Below are 12,020 nucleotides of genomic sequence, written 5' to 3'. Positions count from 1 at the left end.
AGAGATGTTTGAATGAAGTCTGATTGTCAGGAGTTTAAAAGTATTTAAAAGAATTGATTTGTCATATAAAGAATAACTGACCGCACGTCTGTCTGTCTATTTAGAAAAAAGAGAAGGAGCGTCTGAAGGAACGAGAGAAGGAGGCGCGAGAGAGGGAGGCCAGGTACAGCAACGGCCACCTGTTCACCTCCCTGACTGTGTCCTCCACCACCCTGTGCTCCTCCTGCAACAGGAGCATCACCGCCAAGGAGGCGCTCAGCTGCCCAGGTAACATGTGTACAGCATTTATATTGTTATGAGCCCGGCTCAAGGGACGCGACCCGAAGGAAGCAACAAAGCTGGATAAACCAAATTTTAAGTTTATTAAGTAAATAAAAGAAAACAAAGAATAAACAAAGCGGTGGAGGATGAGATCCGCTGCCACTGATTGGATAAGAGGAGTGAGTTGATTATAAACTTCCTGAAGCAAAGAAGGAAAGCCAGGTACACTCTCCATCTCTGCATAATAACAGATAACTGTCTCTCTGCCTGGTGTCCTTGGAGAGTTTATATGGGTCCTTGAAGAGTTTATATGGGTCCTTGAAGAGTTTATATGGGTCCTTGAAGAGTTTATATGGGTCCTTGAAGAGTTTATATGGGTCCTTGAAGAGTTTATATGGGTCCTTGAAGAGGTCCAGGCTGGCTCCAGGTTAACTGTCAGAATAAAATATTTTGAACATGTATAGATGACGTCGGTACAGAGTGTTGATGAGTTTTAATCAATCGGTCATTAATCAGTCACTGAATAATTCAGCACTTCCTGTTGCTGCTTCACAATAAAAGCCTTTCTGTGGTTACACGTGACAAGCTTTTAATGTGAAACAGCAGCAGAACATGATGAAAGATTATTGATCGGCTGATTGACTCTCATTGTTAACTAGTTGTTTTGAGACTGTTTGTGATATTTTAAAGGTCTCTGCCTCTCACACCATGAAACATCCGACATGCTCTCGTCCGTAAACCTGTCTGCTGCTCACTCTCACAACGCCCACAATCACGATATTGATGAGCTAATGATAATAATGAAACATTGGATTTTGAGGTTTTCACATTTTAAATGTTTCTATAAATCAACAACATGGAAAAACACAAACACACACACACGTGTGAAACAGATGGTGTGTTAATCCTCCTTCACATGAACAGATGCACCTCTTCTTCAGATTAACACACACAGCTGAGATCGTTTCAACAGCGTTAGCTCTCCCGCTGTAGACAATAGACGGGCGTGTGTGTGTGTGAGTGTGTGTGAGTGTGTGTGAGTGTGTGTGTGTGAGTGTGTGTGAGTGTGTGTGTGTGTGTGTGTGTGTGTGTGTGGTGTGAGTGTGTGTGTGTGTGTGTGTGTGTGTGTGTGTGTGTGTGTGTGTGTGTGAGACCCTGTCCTACATTCTGATTGGTTGAACCCTGAGAACTGGGTCGAGGGGACACGTGTGTGTGTTCATGTTCTTATATCCCGGTGGGGACTTAAAATTGAGACTGCTTTTTGACGGCGTTTGTGTGTGTGTGTGTGTGAGTGTGTGTGTGTGAGTGTGTGTGTGTGTGTGTGTGTGTGTGTGTGTGTGTGTGTGTGTGTGTGTGTGTGTGTGTGTGTGTGTGTGTGTGTGTGTGTGTGTGTGTGTGTGTGTGTGTGTGTGTGTGTGTGTGTGTGTGTGTGTGTGTGTGTGTGTGTGTGTGTGTGAGTGTGTGTGTGTGTGTGTGTGTGTGTGTGTCTACATTTTAAAACACAGTTTTCATGTTAAATCAGCTTGTTTCCACATTAACTCCAGGTGTTTTCAGTGAAACACCTGAACAACATGAAAACAGGTAAATCTCTTCTTCTTCGACTCTTTTAAGTTAACAAACTAGGAAACACGTGTTTTTAGTCGAGATGTTTGTTTATCTGAATGAAGCGTATAGTTGATCTCATGTACATAGTTTTCTGTTTCTGTTGTCATGACTCAGGTTAGTGACAGACAGGTGAGGAGTGAGACAGACAGGTAATGACAGACAGGTGGGGAGTGAGACAGACAGGTAATGACAGACAGGTGGGGAGTGAGACAAACAGGTTAGTGACAGACAGGTAATGACAGACAGGTGGAGAGTGAGACAGACAGGTGAGGAGTGAGACAGACAGATGGGGAGTGAGACAGACAGGTGATGAGTGAGACAGACAGGTTAACGACAGACAGGTGGGGAGTGATGACAGACAGGTTAATGACAGACAGGTGGGGAGTGAGACAGACAGGTAATGACAGACAGGTGGGGAGTGAGACAGACAGGTTAGTGACAGACAGGTGGGGAGTGAGACAGACAGGTAATGACAGACAGGTGGGGAGTGAGACAGACAGGTTAGTGACAGACAGGTGGGGATTGAGACAGACAGGTAATGACAGACAGGTGGGGAGTGAGACAGACAGGTAATGACAGACATGTGGGGAGTGAGACAGACAGGTTAGTGACAGACAGGTGGAGAGTGAGACAGACAGGTAATGACAGACAGGTGGGGAGTGAGACAGACAGGTTAGTGACAGACAGGTGGGGAGTGAGACAGACAGGTAATGACAGACAGGTGGGGAGTGAGACAGACAGGTTAGTGACAGACAGGTGGGGATTGAGACAGACAGGTAATGACAGACAGGTGGGGAGTGAGACAGACAGGTAATGACAGACATGTGGGGAGTGAGACAGACAGGTTAGTGACAGACAGGTGGAGAGTGAGACAGACAGGTTAGTGACAGACAGGTGAGGAGTGAGACAGACAGGTAATGACAGACAGGTGGGGAGTGAGACAGACAGGTGAGGAGTGAGACAGGTAATGACAGACAGGTGGGGAGTGAGACAAACAGGTTAGTGACAGACAGGTGGAGAGTGAGACAGACAGGTTAGTGACAGACAGGTGGGGAGTGAGACAGACAGGTGGGGAGTGAGACAGACAGGTTAGTGACAGACAGGTGGGGAGTGAGACAGACAGGTGGGGAGTGAGACAGACAGGTTAGTGACAGACAGGTTGGGAGTGATGACAGACAGGTTAATGACAGACAGGTGGGGAGTGAGACAGACAGGTTAGTGACAGACAGGTGGGGAGTGAGACAGACAGGTAATGACAGACAGGTGGGGAGTGAGACAGACAGGTAATGACAGACAGGTGGGGAGTGAGACAGACAGGTGGGGAGTGAGACAGACAGGTAATGACAGACATGTGGGGAGTGAGACAGACAGGTTAGTGACAGACAGGTGGAGAGTGAGACAGACAGGTTAGTGACAGACAGGTGAGGAGTGAGACAGACAGGTAATGACAGACAGGTGAGGAGTGAGACAGACAGGTTAGTGACAGACAGGTGGGGAGTGAGACAGACAGGTAATGACAGACAGATGGGGAGTGAGACAGACAGGTGGGGAGTGAGACAGACAGGTGATGAGTGAGACAGAGAGGTTAACGACAGACAGGTGGGGAGTGATGACAGACAGGTTAATGACAGACAGGTGGGGAGTGAGACAGACAGGTAATGACAGACAGGTGAGGAGTGAGACAGACAGGTTAGTGACAGACAGATAATGACAGACAGGTGGGGAGTGAGACAGACAGGTAATGACAGACAGGTGGGGAGTGAGACAAACAGGTTAGTGACAGACAGGTAATGACAGACAGGTGGAGAGTGAGACAGACAGGTGAGGAGTGAGACAGACAGATGGGGAGTGAGACAGACAGGTGATGAGTGAGACAGACAGGTTAACGACAGACAGGTGGGGAGTGATGACAGACAGGTTAATGACAGACAGGTGGGGAGTGAGACAGACAGGTAATGACAGACAGGTGGGGAGTGAGACAGACAGGTTAGTGACAGACAGGTGGGGAGTGAGACAGACAGGTAATGACAGACAGGTGGGGAGTGAGACAGACAGGTTAGTGACAGACAGGTGGGGATTGAGACAGACAGGTAATGACAGACAGGTGGGGAGTGAGACAGACAGGTAATGACAGACATGTGGGGAGTGAGACAGACAGGTTAGTGACAGACAGGTGGAGAGGAGACAGACAGGTAATGACAGACAGGTGGGGAGTGAGACAGACAGGTTAGTGACAGACAGGTGGGGAGTGAGACAGACAGGTAATGACAGACAGGTGGGGAGTGAGACAGACAGGTTAGTGACAGACAGGTGGGGATTGAGACAGACAGGTAATGACAGACAGGTGGGGAGTGAGACAGACAGGTAATGACAGACATGTGGGGAGTGAGACAGACAGGTTAGTGACAGACAGGTGGAGAGTGAGACAGACAGGTTAGTGACAGACAGGTGAGGAGTGAGACAGACAGGTAATGACAGACAGGTGGGGAGTGAGACAGACAGGTGAGGAGTGAGACAGGTAATGACAGACAGGTGGGGAGTGAGACAGACAGGTTAGTGACAGACAGGTGGGGAGTGAGACAAACAGGTTAGTGACAGACAGGTGGAGAGTGAGACAGACAGGTTAGTGACAGACAGGTGGGGAGTGAGACAGACAGGTGGGGAGTGAGACAGACAGGTTAGTGACAGACAGGTGGGGAGTGAGACAGACAGGTGGGGAGTGAGACAGACAGGTTAGTGACAGACAGGTTGGGAGTGATGACAGACAGATTAATGACAGACAGGTGAGGAGTGAGACAGACAGGTTAGTGACAGACAGGTGGGGAGTGAGACAGACAGGTGGGGAGTGAGACAGACAGGTAATGACAGACAGGTGGGGAGTGAGACAGACAGGTGGGGAGTGAGACAGACAGGTAATGACAGACATGTGGGGAGTGAGACAGACAGGTTAGTGACAGACAGGTGGAGAGTGAGACAGACAGGTTAGTGACAGACAGGTGAGGAGTGAGACAGACAGGTAATGACAGACAGGTGAGGAGTGAGACAGACAGGTTAGTGACAGACAGGTGGGGAGTGAGACAGACAGGTAATGACAGACAGATGGGGAGTGAGACAGACAGGTGGGGAGTGAGACAGACAGGTGATGAGTGAGACAGACAGGTTAAGTGACAGACAGGTGGGGAGTGATGACAGACAGGTTAATGACAGACAGGTGGGGAGTGAGACAGACAGGTAATGACAGACAGGTGGGGAGTGAGACAGACAGATAATGACAGACAGGTGAGGAGTGAGACAGACAGGTAATGACAGACAGGTGGGGAGAGGAGACAGACAGGTTAGTGACAGACAGGTGGGGAGTGAGACAGACAGGTAATGACAGACAGATGGGGAGTGAGACAGACAGGTGGGGAGTGAGACAGACAGGTGATGAGTGAGACAGACAGGTTAACGACAGACAGGTGGGGAGTGATGACAGACAGGTTAACGACAGACAGGTGGGGAGTGAGACAGACAGGTAATGACAGACAGGTGGGGAGTGAGACAGACAGGTTAGTGACAGACAGGTGGGGAGTGAGACAGACAGGTAATGACAGACAGGTGGGGAGTGAGACAGACAGGTGTGTGTGTGTGTGTGTACAGTGTGTGTGTACAGTGTGTGTATGTGTGTGTGTGTCTGTGTGTGTGTGTGTGTGTGTGTACAGTGTGTGTGTACAGTGTGTGTGTACAGTGTGTGTATGTGTGTGTGTCTGTGTGTGTGTACAGTGTGTGTATGTGTGTGTGTCTGTGTGTGTGTACAGTGTGTGTGTGTGTGTGTGTGTGTGTGTGTGTGTGTGTGTGTGTGTGTGTGTGTGTACAGTGTGTGTGTGTGTGTGTGTGTGTGTGTGTGTGTGTACAGTGTGTGTGTGTGTGTGTGTGTGTACAGTGTGTATGTGTGTGTGTACAGTGTGTGTGTGTGTGTGTGTGTGTGTGTGTGTCTGTGTGTGTGTACAGTGTGTGTGTGTGTGTGTACAGTGTGTGTGTACAGTGTGTGTATGTGTGTATGTGTGTGTGTGTGTGTGTGTGTACAGTGTGTGTGTGTGTGTGTGTCTGTGTGTGTGTACAGTGTGTGTGTGTGTGTGTGTGTGTGTGTGTGTGTATGTGTGTGTGTGTGTGTACAGTGTGTGTGTGTGTACAATGTGTGTGTGTGTGTGTGTGTGTGTGTACAGTGTGTGTGTGTGTGTGTGTACAGTGTGTGTGTGTGTGTGTGTAAACAGTCTGCAGGTTATTTTTACTTCTTCTGTCTCAGTTGGTTTTTGTTTCAGCAGCAAAGTCGACTTGAGATTTCTTGAGGTTTAAAAGGTCGGAGCCAAATTCCTCATTTTTCTGGCCCCATTGGATTTTCAGTTCATTAACTTCTTTGTGCTTTTGGTTTAGTAAATTGGTTTATTATAATTATTTTTATTATTATTAGATTAGATTACATTCAACTTTATTGTCCTTACACGTGTACGAGCACAAGGCAACGAAATGCAGTTCAGGTTGAACCAGAAGAGCAATAAGCAGTGAGCAGGATATAAAGTGTGTGTCAGGATATAAAGTGTGAGCAGGATCTAAAGTGTGTGTCAGGATATAAAGTGTGAGCAGGATCTAAAGTGTGTGTCAGGATATAAAGTGTGAGCAGGATCTAAAGTGTGTGTCAGGATATAAAGTGTGAGCAGGATATAAAGTGTGTCAGGATATAAAGTGTGAGCAGGATATAAAGTGTGTCAGGATATAAAGTGTGTCAGGATATAAAGTGTGTCAGGATATAAAGTGTGAGCAGGATATAAAGTGTGAGCAGGATATAAAGTGTGAGCAGGATATAAAGTGTGTCAGGATATAAAGTGTGAGCAGGATATAAAGTGTGTCAGGATATAAAGTGTGTCAGGATATAAAGTGTGTGCAGGATATAAAGTGTGATATAAAGTGTGTCAGGATATAAAGTGTGAGCAGGATCTAAAGTGTGTGCAGGATATAAAGTGTGAGCAGGATGTAAAGTGTGATATAAAGTGTGAGCAGGATATAAAGTGTGTCAGGATATAAAGTGTGTGCAGGATATAAAGTGTGTCAGGATATAAAGTGTGTCAGGATATAAAGTGTGAGCAGGATCTAAAGTGTGTGTCAGGATATAAAGTGTGTCAGGATATAAAGTGTGTGTCAGGATATAAAGTGTGAGCAGGATATAAAGTGTGTCAGGATATAAAGTGTGAGCAGGATATAAAGTGTGTCAGGATATAAAGGATATAAAGTGTGTCAGGATATAAAGTGTGTCAGGATATAAAGTGTGAGCAGGATGTAAAGTGTGATATAAAGTGTGAGCAGGATATAAAGTGTGTCAGGATATAAAGTGAGCAGGATATAAAGTGTGTCAGGATATAAAGTGTGAGCAGGATATAAAAGCAGGATATGTGTGTGTCAGGATATAAATATAAAGTGTGTCAGGATATAAAGTCAGGATATAAAGTGTGAGCAGGATATAAAGTGTGTGCAGGATATAAAGTGTGTCAGGATATAAAGTGTGAGCAGGATATAAAGTGTGTCAGGATATAAAGTGTGAGCAGGATATAAAGTGTGTGTCAGGATATAAAGTGTGTCAGGATATAAAGTGTGAGCAGGATATAAAGTGTGAGCAGGATATAAAGTGTGTCAGGATATAAAGTGTGAGCAGGATATAAAGTGTGATATAAAGTGTGAGCAGGATATAAAGTGTGATATAAAGTGTGAGCAGGATATAAAGTGTGTCAGGATATAAAGTGTGAGCAGGATATAAAGTGTGATATAAAGTGTGAGCAGGATATAAAGTGTGATATAAAGTGTGAGCAGGATATAAAGTGTGTCAGGATATAAAGTGTGAGCAGGATCTAAAGTGTGTCAGGATATAAAGTGTGTCAGGATATAAAGTGTGTCAGGATATAAAGTGTGAGCAGGATCTAAAGTGTGTCAGGATATAAAGTGTGTCAGGATATAAAGTGTGTCAGGATATAAAGTGTGAGCAGGATATAAAGTGTGTCAGGATATAAAGTGTGTGCAGGATATAAAGTGTGATATAAAGTGTGAGCAGGATATAAAGTGTGATATAAAGTGTGAGCAGGATATAAAGTGTGTCAGGATATAAAGTGTGTGCAGGATATAAAGTGTGAGCAGGATATAAAGTGTGTCAGGATATAAAGTGTGAGCAGGATCTAAAGTGTGTCAGGATATAAAGTGTGTCAGGATATAAAGTGTGTCAGGATATAAAGTGTGAGCAGGATATAAAGTGTGTCAGGATATAAAGTGTGAGCAGGATCTAAAGTGTGTGTCAGGATATAAAGTGTGTCAGGATATAAAGTGTGAGCAGGATATAAAGTGTGTCAGGATATAAAGTGTGAGCAGGATATAAAGTGTGTCAGGATATAAAGTGTGAGCAGGATATAAAGTGTGAGCAGGATATAAAGTGTGTGAGCAGGATATAAAGTGTGAGCAGGATATAAAGTGTGAGCAGGATATAAAGTGTGAGCAGGATATAAAGTGTGTCAGGATATAAAGTGTGTCAGGATATAAAGTGTGTCAGGATATAAAGTGTGAGCAGGATATAAAGTGTGTCAGGATATAAAGTGTGTCAGGATATAAAGTGTGAGCAGGATATAAAGTGTGAGCAGGATATAAAATGTGTGAGCAGGATATAAAGTGTGTCAGGATATAAAGTGTGAGCAGGATATAAAGTGTGTCAGGATATAAAGTGTGAGCAGGATATAAAGTGTGAGCAGGATATAAAGTGTGAGCAGGATCTAAAGTGTGTGTCAGGATATAAAGTGTGAGCAGTGAGCAGGATATAAAGTGTGAGCAGGATCTAAAGTGTGAGCAGGATCTAAAGTGTGTGTCAGGATATAAAGTGTGAGCAGGATATAAAGTGTGAGCAGGATATAAAGTGTGAGCAGGATATAAAGTGTGTGTGCAGGATATAAAGTGTGTCAGGATATAAAGTGTGTGTGCAGGATATAAAGTGTGAACAGGATATAAAGTGTGAGCAGGATATAAAGTGTGTCAGGATATAAAGTGTGTCAGGATATAAAGTGTGAGCAGGATATAAAGTGTGAGCAGGATATAAAGTGTGTCAGGATATAAAGTGTGTGCAGGATATAAAGTGTGAGCAGGATATAAAGTGTGAGCAGGATATGAAGTGTGAGCAGGATATGAAAGTGTGAGCAGGATATGTCAGGATATAGTGTGAGCAGGATAAAAAGTGTGTCAGGATATAAAGTGTGAGCAGGATATAAAGTGTGAGCAGGATATAAAGTGTGTGCAGATATAAAGTGTGCAGGATATAAAGTGTGTCAGGATATAAAGTGTGAGCAGGATCTAAAGTGTGAGCAGGATATAAAGTGTGAGCAGGATATAAAGTGTGAGCAGGATATAAAGTGTGAGCAGGATATAAAGTGTGAGCAGGATATAAAGTGTGAGCAGGATATAAAGTGTGAGCAGGATATAAAGTGTGAGCAGGATATAAAGTGTGAGCAGGATCTAAAGTGTGAGCAGGATATAAAGTGTGTAGCAGGATATATGTGCAGTAAAGTGTGAGCAGGATATAAAGTATGAGCAGGATATAAAGTGTGAGCAGGATATAAAGTGTGTGCAGGATATAAAGTGTGTGTCAGGATATAAAGTGTGAGCAGGATATAAAGTGTGTGCAGGATATAAAGTGTGTGCAGGATATAAAGTGTAAGCAGGATATAAAGTGTAAGCAGGATATAAAGTGTGAGTCAGGATATAAAGTGTGAGCAGGATATAAAGTGTGTGTCAGGATATAAAGTGTGAGCAGGATATAAAGTGTGAGCAGGATCTAAAGTGTGTGTCAGGATATAAAGTGTGTGACAGGATATAAAGTGTGTGAGCAGGATATAAAAAGGATATAAAGTGTGTCAGGATATGAAGTGTGAGCAGGATATAAAGTGTGAGCAGGATATGAAGTGTGAGCAGGATATGAAGTGTGAGCAGGATATAAAGTGTGAGCAGGATATAAAGTGTGTCAGGATATAAAGTGTGTGTCAGGATATAAAGTGTGAGCAGGATATAAAAGCAGGATATGTGAGCAGGATATAAAGTGTGAGCAGGATATAAAGTGTGATATAAAGTGTGAGCAGGTGAGCAGGATCTAAAGTGTGTGTCAGGATATAAAGTGTGAGCAGGATATAAAGTGTGAGCAGGATATAAAGTGTGAGCAGGATATAAAGTGTGTGTGCAGGATATAAAGTGTGTCAGGATATAAAGTGTGTGCAGGATATAAAGTGTGAACAGGATATAAAGTGAGCAGGATATAAAGTGTGCAGCAGGATATAAAAAGATATAAAGTGTGTGCAGGATATAAAGTGTGAGCAGGATATAAAGTGTGAGCAGGATATAAAGTGTGAGCAGGATATAAAGTGTGTCAGGATATAAAGTGTGTGCAGGATATAAAGTGTGAGCAGGATATAAAGTGTGAGCAGGATATAAAGTGTGAGCAGGATATGAAGTGTGAGCAGGATATGAAGTGTGAGCAGGATCTAAAGTGTGTGTCAGGATATAAAGTGTGAGCAGGATATAAAGTGTGAGCAGGATATAAAGTGTGTGCAGGATATAAAGTGTGTGTCAGGATATAAAGTGTGAGCAGGATATAAAGTGTGAGCAGGATATAAAGTGTGTCAGGATATAAAGTGTGAGCAGGATATAAAGTGTGAGCAGGATATGAAGTGTGAGCAGGATCTAAAGTGTGAGCAGGATCTAAAGTGTGAGCAGGATATGAAGTGTGAGCAGGATCTAAAGTGTGAGCAGGATCTAAAGTGTGTGTCAGGATATAAAGTGTTAGCAGGATATAAAGTGTGAGCAGGATATAAAGTGTGAGCAGGATATAAAGTGTGTGCAGGATATAAAGTGTGTGCAGGATATAAAGTGTGTGTCAGGATATAAAGTGTGAGCAGGATATAAAGTGTGTGCAGGATATAAAGTGTGTGCAGGATATAAAGTGTGAGCAGGATATAAAGTGTAAGCAGGATATAAAGTGTAAGCAGGATATAAAGTGTGAGCAGGATCTAAAGTGTAAGCAGGATATAAAGTGTGTGTCAGGATATAAAGTGTGAGCAGGATCTAAAGTGTGTGACAGGATATAAAGTGTGTGACAGGATATAAAGTGTGCGCAGGATATAAAGTGTGTGTCAGGATATGAAGTGTGAGCAGGATCTAAAGTGTGAGCAGGATATGAAGTGTGAGCAGGATATGAAGTGTGAGCAGGATATAAAGTGTGAGCAGGATATAAAGTGTGTCAGGATATAAAGTGTGTGTCAGGATATAAAGTGTGAGCAGGATATAAAGTTTGTGCAGGATATAAAGTGTGAGCAGGATATAAAGTGTGATATAAAGTGTGAGCAGGATATAAAGTGTGAGCAGGATATAAAGTGTGAGCAGGATATAAAGTGTGTGAGCAGGATATGAAGTGTGAGCAGGATATAAAGTTTTTGCAGGATATAAAGTGTGAGCAGGATATAAAGTGTGTGAGCAGGATATGAAGTGTGTGTCAGGATATAAAGTGTGAGCAGTGAGCTGGATATAAAGTGTGAGCAGGATATAAAGTGTGAGCAGGATATAAAGTGTGGCAGGATATAAAGTGTGAGCAGGATATAAAGTGTGAGCAGGATATAAAGAGCAGGATAGCAGGATATAAAGTGTGTGCAGGATATAAAGTGTGAGCAGTGAGCAGGATATAAAGTGTGAGCAGGATATAAAGTGTGAGCAGGATATGAAGTGTGTGTCAGGATATAAAGTGTGAGCAGTGAGCAGGATATAAAGTGTGTGTCAGGATATAAAGTGTGAGCAGGATCTAAAGTGTGAGCAGGATCTAAAGTGTGTGTCAGGATATAAAGTGTGAGCAGTGAGCAGGATATAAAGTGTGAGCAGTGAGCAGGATCTAAAGTGTGAGCAGGATATAAAGTGTGTCAGGATATAAAGTGTGAGCAGGATCTAAAGTGTGAGCAGGATATAAAGTGTGTGCAGGATATAAAGTGTGAGCAGTGAGCAGGATATAAAGTGTGAGCAGGATATAAAGTGTGAGCAGGATATGAAGTGTGTCAGGATATAAAGTGTGAGCAGTGAGCAGGATATGAAGTGTGGACATTATATGCAGATGG

General features: G+C 43.6%; 1 protein-coding gene across 4 annotated transcripts in view; it reads left to right on the top strand.

The window, feature by feature from the left end:
- Positions 1 to 12,020, top strand: part of arhgef2 (rho/rac guanine nucleotide exchange factor (GEF) 2) — a 55,534-nt gene that overhangs the window by 15,443 nt on the left and 28,071 nt on the right. For all 4 annotated transcript variants that reach the window (XR_006379181.1, XR_006379182.1, XR_006379183.1 and 1 more), the window contains exon 2: positions 105 to 267. Coding sequence is in view for 1 of the 4 variants with exons in the window: in XM_044207950.1 (XP_044063885.1) it covers positions 105 to 267 (163 nt within the window). In the remaining 3 variants the exon portion in view is untranslated. The remainder of the gene's footprint in view (positions 1 to 104; positions 268 to 12,020) is intronic.

This window comes from Siniperca chuatsi, linkage group LG9 (genome assembly GCF_020085105.1).
Source record: "Siniperca chuatsi isolate FFG_IHB_CAS linkage group LG9, ASM2008510v1, whole genome shotgun sequence".
NCBI classification, from domain to species: Eukaryota; Metazoa; Chordata; class Actinopteri; order Centrarchiformes; family Sinipercidae; genus Siniperca; species Siniperca chuatsi.
The sequence above is the reverse complement of the archived record's forward strand: the minus strand, read 5'-3'. Positions and strand labels throughout refer to the sequence as shown.